Source organism: Trichechus manatus, unplaced genomic scaffold (assembly GCF_000243295.1).
Source record: "Trichechus manatus latirostris isolate Lorelei unplaced genomic scaffold, TriManLat1.0 scaffold00056, whole genome shotgun sequence".
NCBI classification, from domain to species: Eukaryota; Metazoa; Chordata; class Mammalia; order Sirenia; family Trichechidae; genus Trichechus; species Trichechus manatus.
In genome coordinates, this window is record NW_004443992.1 from 3,419,092 (window position 1) to 3,441,139 (window position 22,048).

The 22,048-nt window shown below is 37.1% G+C and overlaps 1 protein-coding gene across 1 annotated transcript in view; it reads right to left on the reverse strand.

Annotated features, from left to right (window-relative positions):
- HECW2 (HECT, C2 and WW domain containing E3 ubiquitin protein ligase 2) overlaps positions 1 to 22,048 on the reverse strand; it is a 438,203-nt gene that overhangs the window by 51,068 nt on the left and 365,087 nt on the right. Inside the window, exons 20-21 of the mRNA XM_004378178.2 lie at positions 8,743 to 8,826; positions 4,551 to 4,660 (exon numbers count right to left, since the gene is read on the reverse strand). Coding sequence (XP_004378235.1) covers positions 4,551 to 4,660; positions 8,743 to 8,826 — 194 coding nt within the window. The remainder of the gene's footprint in view (positions 1 to 4,550; positions 4,661 to 8,742; positions 8,827 to 22,048) is intronic.

Sequence of the window (22,048 nt, forward strand, 5' to 3'; positions counted from 1 at the left end):
GAATAGAACACTCTTTATAAAAACAGGTGTAAAGCTACTTCAGGGACTGTGGGAAAGGTGAGGGGAAAGAAGAAAGAAAGAGAGGGAGGGAAGGAAAGGGGGAGAAAGAAGAAAGAAAGAGAGGGAGGGAAGGAAACGGGGAGAGAGAGAGAGAACGAGAGAGAGAGAATATTTTTTTTGAAAAGAGTAGGCAATGAGATGGGTGACTGCTAAGATGCTAACATTTTGGGGAAAGGAAGGGATAGGAAAAGAGGATCCTCAGGGGGTCACATTACATTTTGGGAGAAATAATTTCCTCTCACATCCATTCCTTCAAGACAACCTTCAGTAAAGACCCATGTGGGTCTTCAGTGCTATCTGAGTCTGCTTTACTTCTGTTGAGTGTGACCTGGTACTGGTACTAGCTTCTAGGCACTCCAGTTCTAGTCAAGTAACAACAGCTCTGCACCATAACTCACTGTCACAATGATCCAAAACAATCTGGCAAATCCTCAATGTATGGTGCATAGGAAAGCAGGGAAAATATAGCGGATTTTTGAAAGGGTTTCAGCAAATGGCGGGTTAAACAAATGTTTTCTGGTACTTAAAAAATCACAGCTCCAGTTACCTGGAAAATTCATGTAAGTGAGCACATCTCCAACAATATTAGATAAATTAGGTGTTATTGATTTAAATTCCTAGAAATGTGCAGCTACAAAAGATGCTCACATTTCTGGGTCCCATATTTGGCTTACTAAACCATACGGTGTTTGGAAAGATCTTTTCCTTTTAGCATAGCTGAGGTCAGGGTTGACATTATAACGGTCCTAGAAAAACAAACTTTCACATTGCAAAATTTTGACAAATTTTAGGTGAGCACTCTAACAGCTGCAAAAAGCAGTGAGTCAAAGTTTCCAAAGCCCCCCACCCGCTTCCCTGATCTCTGTACTTGAAAAGACATGTACATGTGCTTGGAATGAGGAAAAGGGTGGAAAGCTTACCTGGTTACTAGGGGTTCAGAAAGAAGATCATTACAATTTATTATTGTCATAATTTACCAATATTAGTCTCACACCACTAAAAATGGTGACATTCCAGCCACAAGAAGAAGCAGCAGAACACTTTTTAGAACATTTGAAATGTTGCTTTCACAAAAAATTTAGGAATACTGGCGAAAGGAAAGGCTATTTTACTCAAAGAAACTGAGGCGATTTCTCCATAGGGTAAGCAAGGTTAGTCAGGCCTGCCCTTGAATCATGTGGAATTAGTTATAGTTATTTCAACTGATATCAGGCAGTCCATCCCAATTTCAAGATCACACAATGCCCAATGAAACAGAGTAGGCCAAAAATATGGAGATGATTCTTCCTGAAAATTAAAAACATGACAAACATCGCTAGCAATTTAGACAGATTTGGGTTATACATGCCTTTGGAAAATGTTTAACTTTAAAAATCTAAGTTTCCAGAATGTATTTTATGACCACCATGGATTACTCATACGCATCTGTGGTGCTAAATGAAGAAGTGAACTTAGTTACCATTGAGCATGTTCATGCAGAGACATGTCAGTCAGTCTCAAAGAGCATGGCTCCACAGGGGTCAGAGAAGACAGAATCTGGGGATCTGCCTTTTTTTCAGGAAGGATGGGGTCACAGACAAGGCCTGGAGAGCCTTGACTGGCATAAGCCACACTGCACACAGCTTCATTTCTTTAACCACAAAGCATTAGGTAAAGGACAACCCATTTTAAACTTCAGCATAGGCTCTTGCTAAGATAAAGACCATTCACAATACATAGGCAGCCAGTCCTGCATATCAGGGAGAAGTGGATTCTTCCAGTTATTCATGGTTTAAATATTGACAAACTATACTCCTTGGAATACTATCCAGAAAGGAAGAAAAAGGATAAGTAAATTTATTGTTTGCTTGTTATGTTCCAGACGCCAGACTGGGTGATCTCCCCAAAATAACCATGGGAGATGATTACTATTATGCCCACTTCACAGAAAAAGAAATTCCAGTTCAGTGAGGGAGGTAAATTGCCCGAAGTCTCACAGTTGGTAAGTGACTGAGGCCAGCTGTGAATTTCAACAATTTCCCTCCTTACACCTTTAAATTTACCTGTAGTCTCGTATACTTAGTTCCTTGCATCATGTGTCATTCAAAATAGGTGTCCCTACTTTGTTCCAACTTGATCTACGCTTTTGATTCCAGTGCCCAGTCTTTCTGTAGCTTGTGCGCTGGTGGCTGTTGCTTCTTTGCCCCATTCAATAAACCACTTTCCTTTCATCCAGATCATCTGACCTCTGTACACACACATGCTCAACTTTCCCATCCTAAAACCCCTCCCTTAACTCTTCCTATCCTTCTAACTATGGTCCTATTGTGTTTTCTTTCCACTTCTATACTTCAGGAAAAGTATATTCTACACTCTACATCCTGTATCATTCTTTAACTGGTCACAATCCAGTTTATAATCTATTACTTCATGGAAACTGCTTGGACAAAGGCCATACATAACTTCATGGTTTTCAAATCTAATGGCCTCTTTTCAGACCTCATCCTTCCTTAACCTTTGAGCACCTGACCTTATTAATCACTATCTCCTCCTCAAAACCTGGATACCTTGGAAAGATTTCTTAATTCTCCCCCAAAATCTGTTGGCTCTTTTTCTTTCACTTGCTCCTCTACCTCAGCCCAACCCTTAAATACCAGGGTCCTCCATGTTACCATCCTGTTATTTTCTCCTCTTTTCACTGACTTGTCCTCCCTGGTTCCTCTGATCTTCACTGCAGTACACCTATATTCCTAGCTGCCCACCTCCCCTGAGCTCTGTGACTGTCTTTTCCAATTATCTTTGGGTACCCTCAGGTCGGTGGTTCAGATTCCTCAACAAAACATATCCAAAAACAAACGCATCTGACCTCTCCTCTCTAGTCTAATGTTTTTCCTTTCTTGGTGAATGGTGTTACTATCTGCTTGGTAGTCTAGTTGCGGGGTTGGGAGGGGGCAGTATAAGAGGGTGGGGGGATGGGACTCAGTTTGCCTTGACTCCTCCCTCTTCTTCAACTCTTACATCCTACCTGTATGCCAAATCCTGATGAGTCCATTCTACACATCCCTTGAATTCATCACCTTATCTCCATTACCGCTGCCACTGCCTAGTCAAGCCCTTCGTATCATCTGTGTTAACACAACAGCCTCCCAACTCATTTCTCTCATACAAAGAAAGGCTTCAGTGATCAACTGGTCCTAGCCTAAGTTTTGAGAACTTCCTTCACTTGTACTCATTAATTTGCTATAAACTACTTTTATGCCTCTATGGATTAGCTTATGCTGTCCCTTTACCTAGAATGTCCTCCTTCCTTTGGTCTACCTGGTAGATTCCTAGTACCATCCCTCAAGGCTCCACTTTATACCTGTTGTCTTTATCTTTCCACAAACACCTGGTCCTCAACTCTAAAGAAATAATTGTTCCCACATCTGTGTTCCCATACAGATCTTCATTACAGGACTAACCACAGAGCTTTAGAGAGTCATTTGTTGACTCACTTGCCTCCACTGCTCCACCATGAGTTCTTCAAAGGCAGAGACTGTATTATTCATCTTTGTTGCACTAGGGTCTAATTCAGTGTTTGGATCATAGTTGGATGCTCAATAAATACGAGTTCAATGAACACATTAATAGAGCTTTTCCTGTTCGTGGTATTCAATTAGGCTGCAGCTTTACTGGCATAACAGTATGTGAATACACATGTTCTACATCAAAGAACACACAGCAGGTTTTAATGACACATACGGAGTTTGGGTTTCTATTAAAATAGTTTTAAATTCTGACAGCTGTTAAAGTGTGAACAATACATTGTCTATAATAAACATAGCTGATATTCTGTCAACATCATGACAACCTTGCTTTAAAAAAACATGTGCTAGGGATGCATTTTTCTCTCATTCATTCATTCATTCATCTACTCCATCATTCATATCATCTCTTTCAAAACAAATTTGAACTTACAAATTTTAGGTTGTTTCATCTGTCAACATGTTCTATCTGCCCATGTGTCTCTGCTCTTCCTATCTAATAAAGTTGGTGAGTATTTCAGGGAAAAATATCCAAGTCCACTAAACTGACCAGTTTTAATTCTATATTATTTCTTGAAAGTTGTAAAATATCCATCAATTCTATATTATTTCTTGAGATTTTTTTTAATAGCCATCAAATTGGTCTCCTAACTAGAACTTCTTAAATCCAAAGAGCTAACATAGTATTTTGTGCACACATATTTCCAAGATACATTAGGCACAATATAACTTAATGAAAAGTAAATTCTATTTCTGAATATATCACAGTACTAACATTTATGCTCCTGGTCTGGAATTTCATTACCTTTCTGTCCAAATGAATTCTCATGGAAATAAGGTCATTCTAAGAGACAGTAAATGACACACAACATGTACTTGTGCTAACATTAAAAAATATATCTTAAGTGTACCCTTTATTAAGGAGAGAATGTCCCACATTAGGGCTCTTTCCCCCAAGAATTCCCTGCAAAGAGCACGTGGACTCACCTGGCGAGTTCTGAGGAGAGGACACAGGGGAGCCACGTGGGGACTGACAGTAGCTGGGGTGGAGTAAGGCATGTGGAGGCACATATGACATTATCTCTTCTTCAAATAAACTGGGGAAAGACAAGACACAAAAGGCATGTTTTAGCCAAAGCAGTGTGGGGTAGGGGGACCTTGTTTCCACAGTGAGTAGGATAGTCAGTCTCTCACTCTGACCCATTCCATCCATGGTCCAGTTCACATCCCAAAGGGAGCACCTGCCCCTTCTCCTGCAGGTAATCCTTGGGACAAAAGAGCTGACTGTCATCACTTTCGTAAAACCTGTGGTTATTTGCTAGTTTGCCTACAACTTTGGACAACATGATTTCTATTTCACCACTTTAACATGTAGTTTGAGTTTAAGTGTTTATCTGAAAATAGTACCTGAGTTTATAGATTTGGAAACAAGATTCAAACACAATAGATAATGTTTATTAAGAGCCCATAATAAATACACAAAGTATGCTCGACATTTTTATTCCAGGAAATATACAGCAGGGTCCCAGTCTTCAGAGAGCTTAGGGTTTAACTGGAGAATTAAAAGAAAAATCAAACAAAACACCTGCTAAATAATTACAACTCCTAAATAATTAGCTTCCTTTATACCCTGTTTTCAAAATGTCATGATTTTGACCTGAGATTATTCAATTGTCTTCTTTTTCCTCCATATTGAAATTTCTGTTTCTAATACTCTTCTAAAAGATAGTAACCAAGGGACCTGAGATCTTGAAATCCCATTTTATTAAATATTATAATAAAGTACTACTGATTATACTACTCAAATCCTACTCAAATACTACTCAAATCCATAAACACTTGACAAAATAGAATAAAAATAATAAGAGAACTCTTGTTTTTAATTAAAATAATTATATATAATACGTATATGAACAATATATAGTTTTGCCTTATGGATTTTTAAAAATTATATAGATGTGATGCACCCAAACAGGCTATCTTAAGTTTTGAACACTGTGTAAACTACTAGCTCAAGGTAGTTCATAGCTTTGTGAAGCTAGGTTTTGGGCATTTGCTGTGATAAAAAACAAGTACTGCAGGAAAATTAACATGGAACAGAAACGTAGGTGACAGTATACAGTCTGATTCCAAGTTTGAGAAGTTTTACACTGACCAACAAGTGCGCACATCCCAGGTGTGAGTAACTGTGATTATTCAAGAATGAAATAAAAATATTATTTTTCCTTCAATCTATGTATATCATATCTTTAATTGGCTACTAAGTTGTTAGGATATAAATACTCATTAAGTTGCTTGGACCTAACTACTTAAACTGAATTTATTTCTTTTGGTACAGGACACTGTGAAAAAATCAGAGATACTAAAGGTGCTGTGTATCAGAAAGTTCGGGAACATTGATCTCATTTTGCATAATAATGAAATTAGTGAGCTCATAAAATGAAGAAACATTATAAAGTGTTATTTATTCTATGTTCATAAAGCAGACTGTATAAAAGCTTTTCTGCAACAGACTTCATAAGTACTTCAATATAGAAATATGTCAAAATGTTATATTTTAAAGTTCACAAATCAGATAAATAAAGATGGCTCCTCTTTATGCTTATCCATGGTAATAAGATCACCACTTATTTATACAATGAGTGAAACTCAGGAAAATAAGTGAGTGCCTCTGTAGAGCCACATTTTTACATGAGGTGAGTTACTGAAAGAATATATGAGGTAGAATAATCAATAATAAAAGTAACAAGATAATTTTAAAATTCCTTAGCTTCATAATAGACATTGGAAAATAACTTCATGCTGGTTTATTTTAAATAGAACAATTTCTTAGAGCTATACCATATCTTTACATTGCAGCTTACTGATAATCAAGTCCATCTGTATCAAGAGTGATTTTCCTCTTTACGAAATAAACAAAGTTTAAAAAAAAGACACAAGGCTCCCATGATATATGCCGCAAGTACAGTTGTTTGAGTTTACAGAGTCAGTGATTCAAAGAAATGAAATTTCAAAGTAAAATAAAAAAATAAAGAACTGAGGATATGTATAAAACTCAACATTTTTCAATAATCATTAAATATTATTTATAAAGCATGCACATGTAATACAGTGTGTCACTGTGTACCATTCTTAAAATAATAAATATATTTTGATCACTATAGTATAAGAGTATAATATTGAATAACATCATTTGTGTGTAGTAGTTATAAAACCAAAAACCAAACCCGTTGCCAGTGAGTCAATTCTGACTCATAGTGACTCTACAGGACAGAGCAGAACTGCCCCATAGGGCTTCCAAGGAGGAGCAGGTGGATTCAAACTGCCAACCTTTTGGTTAGCAGCCAAGTTCTTAACCACTGTGCCACCGGGGCTCTGATGTAACAGTTATAGAACTATTATATATAAGAGAATTTCTCAAGCTTCTCCAAGGGCTCATTAGCTACAGAGAACGTGCTTATTTTCCCCAAGGGAGGTAAATATGGTATTGCTCTTTTTCTGTAAATAAGTTTTCAAATACTTTTTAGTTTAACTATCTAACACATAGAAACTCATGTATCAAAGTACATATACTCTAAGCTATTTTATAACTTAAAATAGTTAGGACTATACCATCTAAAGATTACTTAAAGGAGATTTGTTAAATAAGGAAATTATTTAACAAATCAGGAAATTCTGCTTTATAATTTTTTAAAAAAATATTCCTAAAAGCAGGGTTTTTTTTAGTTTAAATGAAAAAAACCTTAGATTTCTAGAATGACGTGAAAGTCATAACTCAGCCACAGTTTTGTAACACAGCTTTCTATTTTATTACCAACCATACTATAAAGGAGAATATCATACTCTATATGCTGCTTTCAGTACTAGCTCAATACACCATAGTCTAGGGACCACCCCCTAGACTGAGTGGTGACCCCCCTCGTCCAAAGTTTTGTTCAAAGTCAGGAAAGTGATTTATCTGTTGTTGTCAAGTTGATTCTGGCTCCTAGCAACCCTACAGGACAGAGTAGAACTGCCCCATACGGTTTTCAAAGCTGTAGATCGTTACAGAGGCAGACTGTCATACCTTTCTCCCAGGGAGCAGCTGGTGGGTTTGAACTGCCGATCTTTCAGTTAGCAGTTGAGCTCTTTAACCACTGTACCACCAGGGCTCCTTTGGAAAGTGATTACATTCCTTTTAATTATGCTTCAACTATACAGTAAAGGAAAATAATTTTTGGCTTTAGTTTTACAATTATGGCAAGTTTCAAGCAGGCAGCAGAAATGGTCAGAGTCAGGACCATCATGAATAACAAGAATGAGGTCCTTACCATTCTAGGATAAACAAATATTGCCTGAGTGGCTCAGAATGACATCCCTTTTAATTCTATGAAGGTTGCAGTGGTGGGCGTCCCAACCACTGCGTAAAGCAAACCTGCTGCCATTGGATCGATTCTGACTCATAGTGACTCCATAATGATTCTCTAGGACAGAGTAGAACTACCTCATAGGGTTTCCAAGGAGCAAATGGTGGATTTGAACTGCCAACCTTTTGGTTAGCAGCTGTAGCTCTTAACCACTTGGCCACCAGGGCTCCAAAAATGAGAAAGTCTTTTGAAAACTGTCAATAGATAGATATATGTGATAACACCAGCTCTTTTCTCCTTTGTCAGTTTTATGAAGGGCTATTGAGTTGGCAGTGAATGACCAAATTTCAGCTTTCTAGTCTGATTTCCTACACCTACACTCTCAAAACCATAAATAATGTCTCAAATCAGTAAAAGGGAACAAAGCACATTTTAAGAAATAAATTGACAGAAAATAATAAGTGATCTCTGTTCTACTCTGAAGGGGTAAATCATGTGCACTTTATTCAGATACTCTTCTGTTTTGAGTGGGAAATTCTATTCACAGGCCTTCTACAACCCTTCCCTTCTTTGAGACCATTTCCTTTCCCAGCAGGATTAAAAAGGAAAAAAAAAAAAAAAAAGAAATCAGGCAGAAATAAAAGACAAGAAGTGCAATCTGAAATGAATTATCACTAAATCAGCATACTAAATCTTCAACATAAGTGTTTCCACAAGTCTTCAAGAATAAAGGATACATTTTTGAGTTACCGAGATTAGCATATTACTTTCTGAAATGCTCCATAATATCTGCTGACAGGAGAATCTCTACTTAAAAAACTAATGTTACATACCTCAGCAACATAACAAGGTCTGCATCACTTGAAAGACGCACCAATCCTGGGGTTCCTTCAGTTCGGATAAACTGAATCTTCTCCCTGTTCAAGCAAAGAAACAGCTCAAAATATAAATGTTAGGCTTTGGGAATATAATTCAGTGCTTTAGGTGCCATTTTAAAAATAATGGTGACAACATTTTGGGTACCTATTATGTGCAACATACATCCTAGGAATACACATCCAAGAGAGAGTGGGTGCTTGCCTTCAAGGAAGACCTCGTAACCATCAACATTGCTTAGCTCTATACTGGAAAAAGAAGATTCTTTTATTGCCTTGATCATTTTGCTCTCCAAATACTACTGAAGACAGTAGTACAAGCCAGCCAATAAAACTCTGTCTCTTCTTTGAGTTAAAGTCTGTTGTAGGTCTGAAATCTAAGCAACAGTCTACCCCACTCAGGCTGATCTTGCTATTCCAAAAAGGGATTGTATAGGGATATTTATGTATATTCCTAAGGGTATACCTTTAAGTTGTATGTGTTGAGCACATTCCTACTTGGAAGCAGAGTCTCTGTGCATAATATATTTAATATAAAAGTGTACGACTCTTCCCTCCAGTTACTACAGCCAGGGCAACAGACTGTGTGCGTACCTGTATAAATGTTAAATACAACAATGTGGCTTATTTTTCTGATTTTTTTAATAGATAGATGTTATAACACCAGCTTTTTCCTCCTTGTTTGATGAGTCATCTTCATGATACTACCTTTAATTCATTATACAAATAAAATTTTAATAAAAAATTTTCCTAGTTGTTTTCCCTCATTTCCTTCATACTATCTCAAAGCATACCAGCATTAGTTTGTATAAGATGAGGAAAAAAAATAAGAACATAAACTATCTACTGGTACTAAAGGCACCGCATTTGGTTGGAACATAGGGGCCAACACAGATATGCAATTTTGTTCTGAGTACTAATGACAACATATTCTATCATGATTCCTGCACTATGAAATAAAGCATCAATCTCCAATGTAAGTATTTAGATTTAGTTATCATCTATAGGGGATCTTGAATTTCCATTTGACATTTTCATAAAGTTTTGTTGCACTTAAAATTTTCAAATTTTGAATTCTTTTAAGATTTCTTACAGACTTGAAGGCAATGAGGAAGAAGGCAAGTTTTAACTGTTCAGATAAAAAACATCAATTGATTTACCCCTAGCTATATGTCTTACTTAAAAAAAAAAAAAACAACACATTACTGTCAAGTTGATTCTGACTCATACCTTACCAACCCATTGCCGTCGAGTTGATTCTGACCCATATCTTACTAAAAGTGATAAATAAAATTCAGTCCTCAGTTTCTTCTAGCTAAATTCATTTTAAATAATGTGTTAATATATGAAGCATCTAACATTTAATATTTGCAAATTTTCTTTTTTGTCCCATATTGCCAGTAGCTAATGACTACATATATAAAAAAAAGACTAGTAAGAAATAAATGGCAGATATGTATGCAGAGAAATTGTTCAGAAAGGCCAGCCTCTTTGCCTGGGGTTATTTTATTTTGCAGGCTTGAACCAGGCAGAACATTTTCCCTCAAGTGTTGCAATCATATGTCTGAAACACGTGATGGAAACCAAGGCCGATTATCTGGTGAATAACTTTTTGATAAGACATATAAAAGTTGGTTTAAAAAAGCAAAATTACAGACAAGTTATCTTGGAGAAAATAAGCAATAACTCAACCAAAGAAGTACTCTCATAAGGGTCAGTAACCATATGCTCTGATCTAAAGAATCAAAAGCTATCTCCAACAAATACAGTTTATTTCCTTAGTCTATCATCACAATGACCTTAGGCAAACAGAACAAAACCAAAAAACAAAGAGGCTGAGCACTCTCCCCAACTTTCTTAACTGGAGCTTTGCAGGGTGGATTGAATGATAGTAAAGATATCATGCACTGGACTATGGCCTGTAGGTTTCCTGTGAATAAGACAAGCATCAGAGCTTCCTGAGTCACAAGGATGACAGAGTGAGGAAAGGGATGAAGGAAGGCACCAGAGGAAATGTGCCAACTGGGAAACCTTTCATCATTTTCCAAATAATAACTTTTAGGCAGTGACAGCAACTCGTCTGATTCCTCAAGTGAGAACATACTAGAGTCAGGCTAGAACCAGTTCTCTACCAAGTCAGCTTATTAATTACCATAATGACAGATTAAGGGTCATACGCTTACAGGAACCAGACACTGGAGCAGGTCATTTGATGCACATCACACCACTAAATACTTTCTTATACTGACATTCATTCATTCTTCAGCAAATATTTTCTGAGCACCCACTATGTGCCAGGCATGGTGCCACTCACTGGGAATCCAATAGGGAGTAAGACACAGTACCTCTCTCAAGGAGCTCATGGTGCAGTGGAAGAGAGAAAGTCAACATGCAATTATAGAATTATGTGAAAATATTTAAATTGTTTTGTTCATTTAACTGAAATGTATTTAGGCCTTACACTTCTCCTAGTCTAAAGCGATGTATGAGGGTCTTTCATGCTTGAAGCAAAGAAGGCATTAGTTTATTGACTGTCAAGACAGCAGATCAACCCCCCAAAATAAAATACTTAGGAATAAATCTAACCAGGGACATAAAAGACTTATACAAATAAAACTACTTGTATAAAAACTTACACAAGAAACCAAAAAAGACCTATGTAAATGGAAAAACATATGATGCTCAGGGATAGAAGACTTAACATTGCAAAAATGTCAATACTACCCAAAGTGATCTATAGATAAAATGCAATCCTGACCCAAATTCCAACAGCATTCTTTAATGAGGTGGAAAAACCAATCACAAACTTTATATGGAAAGGAAAGAGGCCATGGATAAGTAAAGCATTATTGAAGAAGAACAAAGTAGGAAGTCTCACACTTCTGATCTCAGAATCTACTACACAGCCACGGTAGTAAAAACAGCCTGGTATTGGTACAACGACAGATACATAGACCAATGGACCAGAACTGAGAACCCAGAAGTAAATCTATCTACCTAGGGACAGCTGATCTTTGACAAAGGGCGAAAGCCCATTAAATAGGGAAGAGACAGTCTCTTAATAAATGGTGCTGGAAAACTGGATATCTATCTGTAGAAAAACAAAACAGGATCCATACCTTACATCATACACAAAAACTAACTCAAAATGGATCAAAGATCTAAATATAAAACCTACAAATATAAAGATCATGGAAGAAGAAATAGGGACAACCCTAGGGGCCCTAATACACAGCATAAGTAGTATACCAACCATAACTAAAAATGCACAAACAGCAGAAGATAAACTAGAAGAATGGGACTGCCTAAAAATTAAACACTTACGCTTATCAAAAGACTTCTCCAAAAGAGTAAAAAGAGAACCTACAGACTGGGAAAAATTTTTCGGCTACAACATATCAGACAAGGGTTTAATCTCTAAAGTATATAAAAAACTTCAATACCTCAACAACAAGAAGACAAACAATCCAAATGAAAAATGAGCAAAGGACATGAACAGACAATTCTCCAAAGAAGACATTCAGGCGACTAACAAACACATAAAGAGATGCCTGCAATCATTAGCCCTCAGAGAGATGCAAATTAAAACTACAATGAGGTATCATCTTACCCCCACATCAATAGCACTAATCAAAAAAACAGAAAACAACAAATGCTGGTGAGGTTGTGGGGAGACTGGAACTCTTATACACTGCTGGTGGAAATGTAAAATGGTACAACTACTATGGAAAACAATATGGTGATTTCTTAAAAAGCTAGAAATAGAAATACCATATGATCCAGCAATCCCACTCCTAGGTATATACCCTAGAGAAATAAGAGCAGTGACATGAATAGAATATGCACACCCATGTTCACTGCAGCATTATTCACGATAGCAAAAAGATGGAAACAACCTAAGCGCCCATCAACAGATGGATGGATAAACAAACTGTGGTACATATGCACAATGGAATACTACACAACAATAAAGAACAACAACTAATCCACAAAACATCTCACAGCATGGATGAATTTGGAAGATATTACGCTGAGTGAAATAAGCCAATCACAAAAGGACAAATATTGTATGAGACCACTATTCTAAAAAAACAAGAAAAGGTTTACACACAGAAAAAAACATTCTTTGATGGTTACCAAGGAACGGGGAGAGGGAGGGTAAGTTACTAAATAGAAGACATTTGGTAGTACTGGTGAAGGGAAGGGCAATGCACTATATGGGAGAAGTAAGCACAACACGACAAAGGCAAAGGAAGACACGGGAAGGAACACAAGAACAAAGGACAACTACAGCAATAGACAATCCTGCAACAACAGTATTAACAAACAATAATTTACGAAGGGATACATAGGTAGATTGTTGTGAGATGCCATCGAGTCAGTTCAGACTCACAGCGGCCCTATGTACAACAGAATGAAACACTGCTCGGTCCTGAGCCTTCCTCACAATCGTTGCTATGCTTGAGCCCACTGTTGCATCCCCTGGGTCAATTAATCTCGTTGAGGCTTTTCCTCTTTTTTGTTGACCCTCTACTTTACTGAGCATGATGTCCTTCTCCAGGGACTGGTCCCTCCTGATAACATGACAAAGTATGTGAGATGAAGTCTTGCCATCCTTGCTCCTAGGGAGTATTCCAACTGTACTTCTTCCAAGATAGATTTGTTCATTCTTCTGACAGTCCATGGTATATTCAATGTTCTTCGACAACACCATAATTAAAAGGCGTCAATTCTTCTTCGGTCTATGTATATTGTAATATACATAGGTAAACAGGTATGCTAAAGAGGCGTGGGAGGGCGTAAGAGAGCACACTCACCTGCAGATATAGGTTAGGTTGCGGATATCTCTACATACATATTTGTAGATGTTGCATGTTTATTCATATAAACAACAGAACACGTAAGGGGCACAGTCAAGGAAACTTATTATGCACAACCAAACACTTCCCAGCATGAAGATACTATGCTTGAAGGCTAAGGACCATAGACTCAGGGGACAGCTACATCAACTGGCATAAGATAGTGCATAAAAACAATGTTCTATATTCTACTTTGTTGAGTAGTGTCTGGGGTCTTAAAAGCTTGCAAGTGGCCATCTAAGATACAATTAGTGGTCTTTTCCTGTCCAGAGTAAAGGAGAGTAAAGAAAACCAAAGACTCAACGGAGCAATTAGTCCAAAGGAATAGTGGACCACATGTACCACAGCCTACATGACCCTGAAACCAGAAGAACTAGATGGTGCCTGGCTACCAATACCAACTGTTCTGACGGGGATCACAATACAGGGTGTCCCTGACAGAGTAGGAGAAAAATGCAGAACAAAAAATCAAATTCATGAAAAAAAGACCAGACTTACTGGCCTGCTGGGGACTGGAAGAGCCCCCAAGACTATGACCCTAAGACACTCCTCTGACTTGGAACTACAGTCATTCCCAGAAAGCACCTTCCAGCCAAGCAACAGACAGGCCTATAAAATAAATAATGACACACGAAAAGAACATGCTCCATAGAAAAAACAATTATACGAGACCAAAAGGGCAACATTTGCCCAAAAGTAAAGATGAGAAGGCAGAAGGGGTAGGACAAAAGGAAACAGGGAACCCAGGGTGGAAATGTGGAGAGTGCTGACACAGTGTGGGAACTGCAACCAATGTCATGGAACACTTGTGTACAATTTGTTGAATGGGAAACTGATTTGCTCTGTAAACTTTCACCTAAATACAATAAAATATTTAAAAAGAGAGAGGGAGAGCAGATCAAGGTTGAGGAAGAAAGAAAGGTGAACAGATATCCTCAGAAGTGTCACCAATCTTTTCTAAGGAGAAAAAAACAAAACAGAAACTACTTCTTGGTTAGCAGATGTTTATCCAATGTTCTATAGATTAGTGTTTCTCAAACTGGTGTCTTTGTCTATTAGAAGCCTGCAGACATAATCTCAAGCTCTGGGAAAATGTTTACATTCTGTATTTTCACTTTGATGATCAAAAATATTAATAATGATGTAGGCATATTTTGGATAATCTGTATAACAATTATGACAGATTATTCTTCACCCCATGTTTGCTTCATCCCATGTTTGCATTTAAGTAGGAGTTGGTGCCCAGTGGTCAGATATGAACTTTTAAAGTGGTGGGGAGCAAGCCTGGCTGCCCTTAGGTGGGCAGGGCCTTGATGTTAAATATTGTAACAACAGTCCCTGTCTGCCACTAATTCATAATTCTTTTACCAACTACAAAGACAAAACTTTTCCTTTGCAGTATTAGTTTATATCATGACAACGATGAACTGAGGCTAAGTGATGTATTATGTAAGTTGCCAAAGGCCAAAGAGAAAAAAGATGTGGATTTTAAAAATAAATTATGCATGCATGTCAAACAAAGGGTAAAAAATGTCATGGCTTATTTTAAGAACAAAAGTTTCACAATAGTTTGAAAACAGAAAACATGATAGAATTTACTCATCAGAGGACACATGCAATGGTATAGATTTTCTCCACTATTGTATTTGGGGGTATACTATTAAATGAATTGGCTCATCAAAACAATAAATCCATAGATAAAAATAACATTTTTGTTAAGAAGGAAACATGATGACCACGATAATGCCAAGGATGCACGTGAAGGACCATTAGCTGCAAAATCCAAAGAGGTGAGTCAAACACAAGTGAAACAAGAAGCATGAAAATATCGAAATGGTTTCAATGTTGGTGACTTGGCTTCTGAAAAATAAAATCTTCTCACATCAATATCAATCCAAATGTTAGTGAATTTTAAAGTTTTTATTTAACTTGTATGGCTTTTGGTTTTATAGTTTTTAAATGCTGTAAGAATAAGAAGTTTATAAGATTTTATATTCATACACATTTAGGTTTCATTAAAATAAAACTAGTTAAAGTCAACATTGTGGGCCTGCAACACTTCTTTTCCTTTCAGAATGGTTTTAAACAAAACAAGTTTGAGAAATATTGTTAAAGATACATCTAATCCCGATTTAAAACAAAAAACAAACCAACTGCTGTTTAGCTGATTCCAACTCAAAGCAACCCCGTAGGACAGAGTAGAACCGCCCTGTGGGGTTTCCAAGGAGTGGCTGGTGGATTCAAACTGTCGACCTTTTGGTTAGCAGCCGTAGCTCTTAACCACTGTGCCAACAGGGTTCCAATCCTGATTAGAGGTACATTTTAAAGGCACATTAATATATTTATAAATTTATAAAGTTAGAAGAAATATGAGGCAGCTCTCTAATTCCTTTTTTCACTGCCTTCTCCTTAATAAATTCTATTCAAGTTTAGAGGCCTATAATGAAGATTAGGAGCCCTAGTGGCACAGGGCTTAAAGGGCTCAGCTGCTAATAGAAAGGTTGGCCATTCAAACCCATCAGCTGCTCCCCTAGAGAAAGATGTGGCAGTCTGCTTCCATAAAGCTTACAGCCTTGGAAAAACCCTATGGGGCAGTTCTATGGGGTCACCATGAGTTGGAATCGACTCGATGGCAACAGGTATAGTGAAGATTATGTTCAGATAACATATTTTATCATTTGTCCCTCTTTGCATGGGTGTCTCTCTCTGAGTCCTTTAGAGTATATCTAGCACTTCCATCACTGCACTTTCTAATATGGCCACTTGGGCATAACTGCAGTTCCTTTTGAAATGTGAGTTTCTTGAGGACAAAGCTCTTCCTCCTTTATCTTTGTGCTCCCCAAGTAACATAGCACTGTGCTGTGCACACAATGAACATTTCCTAAAATACACACCAGGCACATGATTAATTAATGCCAAAATAACAGATCTGACTCTTAACAAATTTCCCTAAGGGTACCCTCAGGGCTTGGAATAAACAATCTTGCTATCACTTCTAACTGTGGCAAAGAAATAAAAAGAGAATCAGATAGGTGAAGTCAGTTTATTTACTAAAACAATATCTATTGAGGAATGTGAAAGAAGAAAAGAGGCAATCTCTTAATAAGAAAAGTCAAGACTATTGTAACAAAATGCTAAACATTACAGAGACAACTGCAATAAAAAGTTGCTGGCTATTGCTGTCCCTCAGATATCCATATTCAGGCCTTTGTAACCACTTTCGCCAGTACAGAGAATCACTGAAGATGATCAACTCTAGCAGAAGATCATTTGAGGACAAGAAACAAAGTCTCAAGACCGGAATTCCCAGGGAAAATACTCTCACTGAAACCAACCCACATTTTGCTGAAGTTAAAGAAGGGCATGTGCTCAGAAACAGGCAGAAGCAGCAGCCTTGAAACCACAAAACTCTCTGGACTGCAGACTCTGACATACACATAGTTCCTGTGTACACAGTTCAGTAACACCTTCACAAATATTTAAATGTTTTAAATACTGGCCTGGGGCAGTTTTAGAGAAATGCCCTTGACTTTTCTAATGGCACGATGTCAAGCAAGGAAAATGAGCACTGATCATTCACAATCATGACAGTCACAAGGCATTGTCTGACCTGAAATACAGTCAAACAGAGAAAGGTTAACTTTTCTTTCTACCTCCCATTATACAGTCTAGAATTGGAAAATTAGGTCCATTATGGTTATGTGATTTTTCAGGAAACACAGATGTGACATGAATTAGCTACATACTCAGGGGCAAACTTTGTTGTAAACGGATATAAATTAGCTCCATATATCTTATCATGACTCCAACAAAATACAGTAACTTGTGCAAACCCCAGTATGAGACAAGAATTATACTTCCTTTAGGCATTCATTCTTTAAATGTATCCTGGAGATATACAATTAGAAGAGTGGTTTACCCACTAACTGCTCACGTCTTTAGGACTCAGAGGGAAATAGGATTGAACGATTGGGAGGTAGCCTCAGTCTAGCTGCTTGCCTCGTTTAACAGAAAAAGAAACAGAATGTGACCACATCAAGGTCACACAGCTTAAGAGTGGCTGTTTCAGACTAGAATCAACATCACTTGACTCAGGGTAATAGACTCTTGTTTTCACAAGAAATGGGCAGTCACTTCCCCCCCCCTTTCCTGATTCTCACCAGGACCCACAATCTCACAAGGGACCTGGAATTATACAGGACTGCTCTCTATATAACAGGGGAAGAGTCCCCAACGTAAGGAAAAGAAAGTCTCCACTTTCCTCTTCTAACCCTCTACTCTACTCCCAAACGAGAAGCTCTAAATCTGATCGGACAAAATATAAGGCACTGGCTATTTTCTAATAAGTAGAGTCAGCAGGGCTTTCAGAAGGCACAGAGCAATGGGCAGGTAGCCCTCTCCTCTTCTACCTTCTTTCTGTAGGTAAGTATGTCATTTTTACCCTTCATATAGAGCAGTAGCTAAGGGTGATCACTGCTTCTGTCTTGGGGTCTGGCAGAAGATAAGGTTTGGAGGAAGAGGTCCCACTTTGGCTATGAGCCTGAACTGCAATGGGAAATCCCAATTCTATCAAGAGTTTTGTGTTGAACCATCAGGTAATAAGCCTAGATAATAATAAAGTGATACCTTTTTTTTTTTTCAGTTTCCATTGTTGCTTGTAATGAACAGAGGTGGGATAAAGAGGGATAGGCAGAGTGGAATCTGGGCATTCTTGAGTTCCCTAGTTAGATGACATCTAGTATCACTCACTCCCAATCCTACTCCCACTCTGAACACCAAAAAAAGCCTGAGAACCTCAGCTATATCACAGTCAATAGTAAGTGAGCTTAAGAACCTCGTCTCCTGAAGGCGCTCAGGCTGGCGAGAGGTCACCACCACATTTAGAGGCTCATAGGAAAGGACTCACATGCCAGCATGGTAGAAAATGGAGAGAGGAAATTGAAGGAACTTAGAAAGTGACTTAACTTTTCTTGCCTATTTCCTTATCTTTAAAATAAGCATAGTTATAGTATCTGCCTCTAGGGCTGTGGGAAGGATTAAATGAATGAATGTAAACAAAATACTTAGCATGGAGCCTGTTACATAATAAGTACTCAATAATTTTTAACTACTGAGTGTATTATCGATGTTGTTAGGTGTCATGAATTGATTTTGACTCATAGCAACCCTGCATGACAGTGGAGAACTGCCCGATAGGGTTTCCTAGGCTGAGCCATGGTATTTTTAATCACCTCACGTGCATTCAAAAGCTGGACAATGAATAAGGAACACCAAAGAAGAACTGATGTCCTTGAATTATGGTGTTGGCAAAGAATATTGAATATATTATGGACTGCCAGAAGAATGAAAAAATCTGTCTTGGAAGAAGTACAGCCAAAATACTCCTTAGAAGCAGGGATGGCAAGACTTAGTCTCACATACTTTGGACATGTTATTAGCAACAGCCAGTCCTGGAGAAGGACATCATGCTTGGTAAAGTAGAGGTTAGCAAAAAAGAGGAAGACCCGCAACGAGATGGACTGACACAGTGGCTACAACAACGGGCTCAAACATAGCAACAATTATGAGGAAGGTAAAGGACTTCTGTTTCGTTCTGTCGTGCACAGGGTCGCTGTAAGTCGGAACTGACTTGATGGCATCTAACAACAACAACAAAAATCTTTACAGAAGTAGATCGCACGGTCTTTCTCCCACGGAGTCGCTGGGTAGGTCTGAACTACCAATCTTTCAGTTAACAGCCAAGTGCTTAACTATTGCACTACCAAGGCCTCATAATTATCTATTCCCCTTTTCGACAGACAGTATGATCTACCGAAAACAGAGTCAACTAGATGTCTCATGACAGACTGCATTTTCTGTTTTTGGCTGTAGATAAGCTGTTTTAATTATGTTGTTTACCTTGGTTCATTCCACAAATATTTATTGAGTACTTATTAGGATATATAGTAAATAAGATATTGGCCTCTCTATAAAACTGAAATAATGCTTTGAGTACCCAACCAATAATTCATGTGAAGAGTTCTATTTTTCTTATAAATCAATAGGTAAAGAGAAATATTATTCTGGATAAAGCAAAATTCTATATAAAGCAAATCCATTTTGGACTCTAAAAAAAGAGTTTAGTTGTTACACACAAACACATCTTATTATAAGCCCTTACTTAAGGCATTCTAAAGCTTGAACCCTAAGCCCATCATTATTCTGAAGAATATCTAGCATAGACTGAAATGTATAAGTAGCATCTTGTTTAAGAATAGTTAAAGAAGTCTGTATTTTCTTATCAGTTAGAAAATTTATCATGCATTTGATAACAGGTATTTTAATTGAAAATACATCCAGAATTGAAACCATGTTATATCTGCCTGTAAGCTTATTTTAAAATAAATATACTAAAAAAGAAATTGGTTACCGTTAAGCAATTAGAAAGGACAAGTCAATTAAGCAGTGCATAAAGGGATAGGTGAGGATAAGGCATATTTTCCAAAATGTGATATAAAATGTTAAGGCGGGGTGGGAGGGGTAAACAACTTCAGAAAAACAGTACCACAAAATCTAACAATCTAGTAGTTTCCTCTGTTTGGCAGTCATAATATAGAAGATTAATAAAATAAAATACTTACGGAAAACCTAGAAAAGCAATATTCAGTTCCTAGGGTCACTATGAGTCAGAATCAACTAGACGGCAACAGGTTTGGTTTTTTGGTATATAAAGAAAACAAGAAAATTTTATTGCAAGAAATGAAAAGATTAAATATAAGAAAATACAGTTGTAGAATATGGAGAACTAAATATTTTAATTATATTCAAATCAATTTAAAAATAAAATGACCCACTGGAATGTACAAAGCTATATAAATTGCTTTATTAAAAAGGTGGATTCTGTACCTTTATGTATGTCATTCTGTGTAATGGAAATGTACTTATTTGCCAAAAAAACCAAACCTGTTGCTGTCGAGTTGATTCTGACTCATAGCGAGTTATTCGCCAGTTGGGATAAATGATTTTAAGTGTTATCATTATGTTCCAAATATACTGTGTATGAAATGATTCATTTAACAAATATTTAACTAATGCCCACTCCACGCAATTTAAGATGCTAGGTCCTATGGGGATTAAAAATAAGAGCAAGATATGGACCTTGACTTCAAATAACTAGCACTCTATTTGGAATATAAGTATATTAAATATGGTAGAAAAATATAAGATGGTTTGAGACATTTTAAGTGCCCAAACCAAAAAAACCCAAACTTGTTGCCGTTGAGTTGATTCTGACTCATAGCAACCCTATCAGATGGAGTAGAACTGCCCCAGAGGGCTTCCAAGGCTGTAATCTTTATGGAAGCAGACTGACACATCTTTCTCCCGAGTAGCGGCTGTTGGGTTCAAACCCCTGACCTTTTGGTTAGCTGCTGAGTGCTCAACCACGGCACCACCAGGGCTCCTTATTTTAAGCACAGATGATACCTTATGCCATTTCTATTGTAAATTATAAGTCAGACACATAATTTTTAGTACAACAAAACCCTGATGAGACTGCAAAAATGTTTTCTACTAAAAGTACTCTCAAGGGACTGAGAGTAATAACTTATACATGGGATATATAACACATCCAGATGTATGTAGGACAATGTGCATAAAATAAACATGTTAGTTTTAGCAATGGTGATACTAAGCTACTTTTTCTTAAAACAATTTCCACTACTATTTGAATCCATTAATAGAGACATAAAGAAAAAAAATATTAACACAAAGGGAATGCTTATTTTGTTTAATTTATAAGAAATGATTCTGATTCACTAATAACTTAACAATTTGTCCAAATACATGTAAAAATCTGTTTTCATCCAAAACCATTCTGTACTATCATAAATGAAAATCCATTGCTGTCTGTGATTTTAAAAAAGGCTTTATTATTCTTTTGGGTTTGGAGAAAGCACTGAGGCTGGATTCAGTACTGATAATTTGCTTTGGTTCATAAAGAGTTCATGTCTGACAAGTCACTGGAGAAGAAGGACATTTTACTGTTTTCTTAATAAATGTAACAGAACATAGCAAAAATTAATACTGCAACAGATGATACCTAAAACATGGTTATTCCTCATGTAAGAAAATGGTTTGAAAATCCTTTTGAATAATTTGTTAGCAGGAAAGCACAATACTTGGGAGACATATCCAGCAGATCACATTTGTAACTCAGAGAATCTTTCAGTTATATAAGGGAATTAAATTACATATATGGGAAACGACAATACTTAGGGTGATACGCAAAAAAGAATCTAAATTAATTTTGGCTTTGAGAGTTCTTCTTCTAGGTTTTTTTTTTTTTTTTTTTTAAATCTTACGTGATTGTCCAGTTGTTTTAAAGTTAGTAGTTATGAGCTTCCATATATGGACGAAGTGGAAAC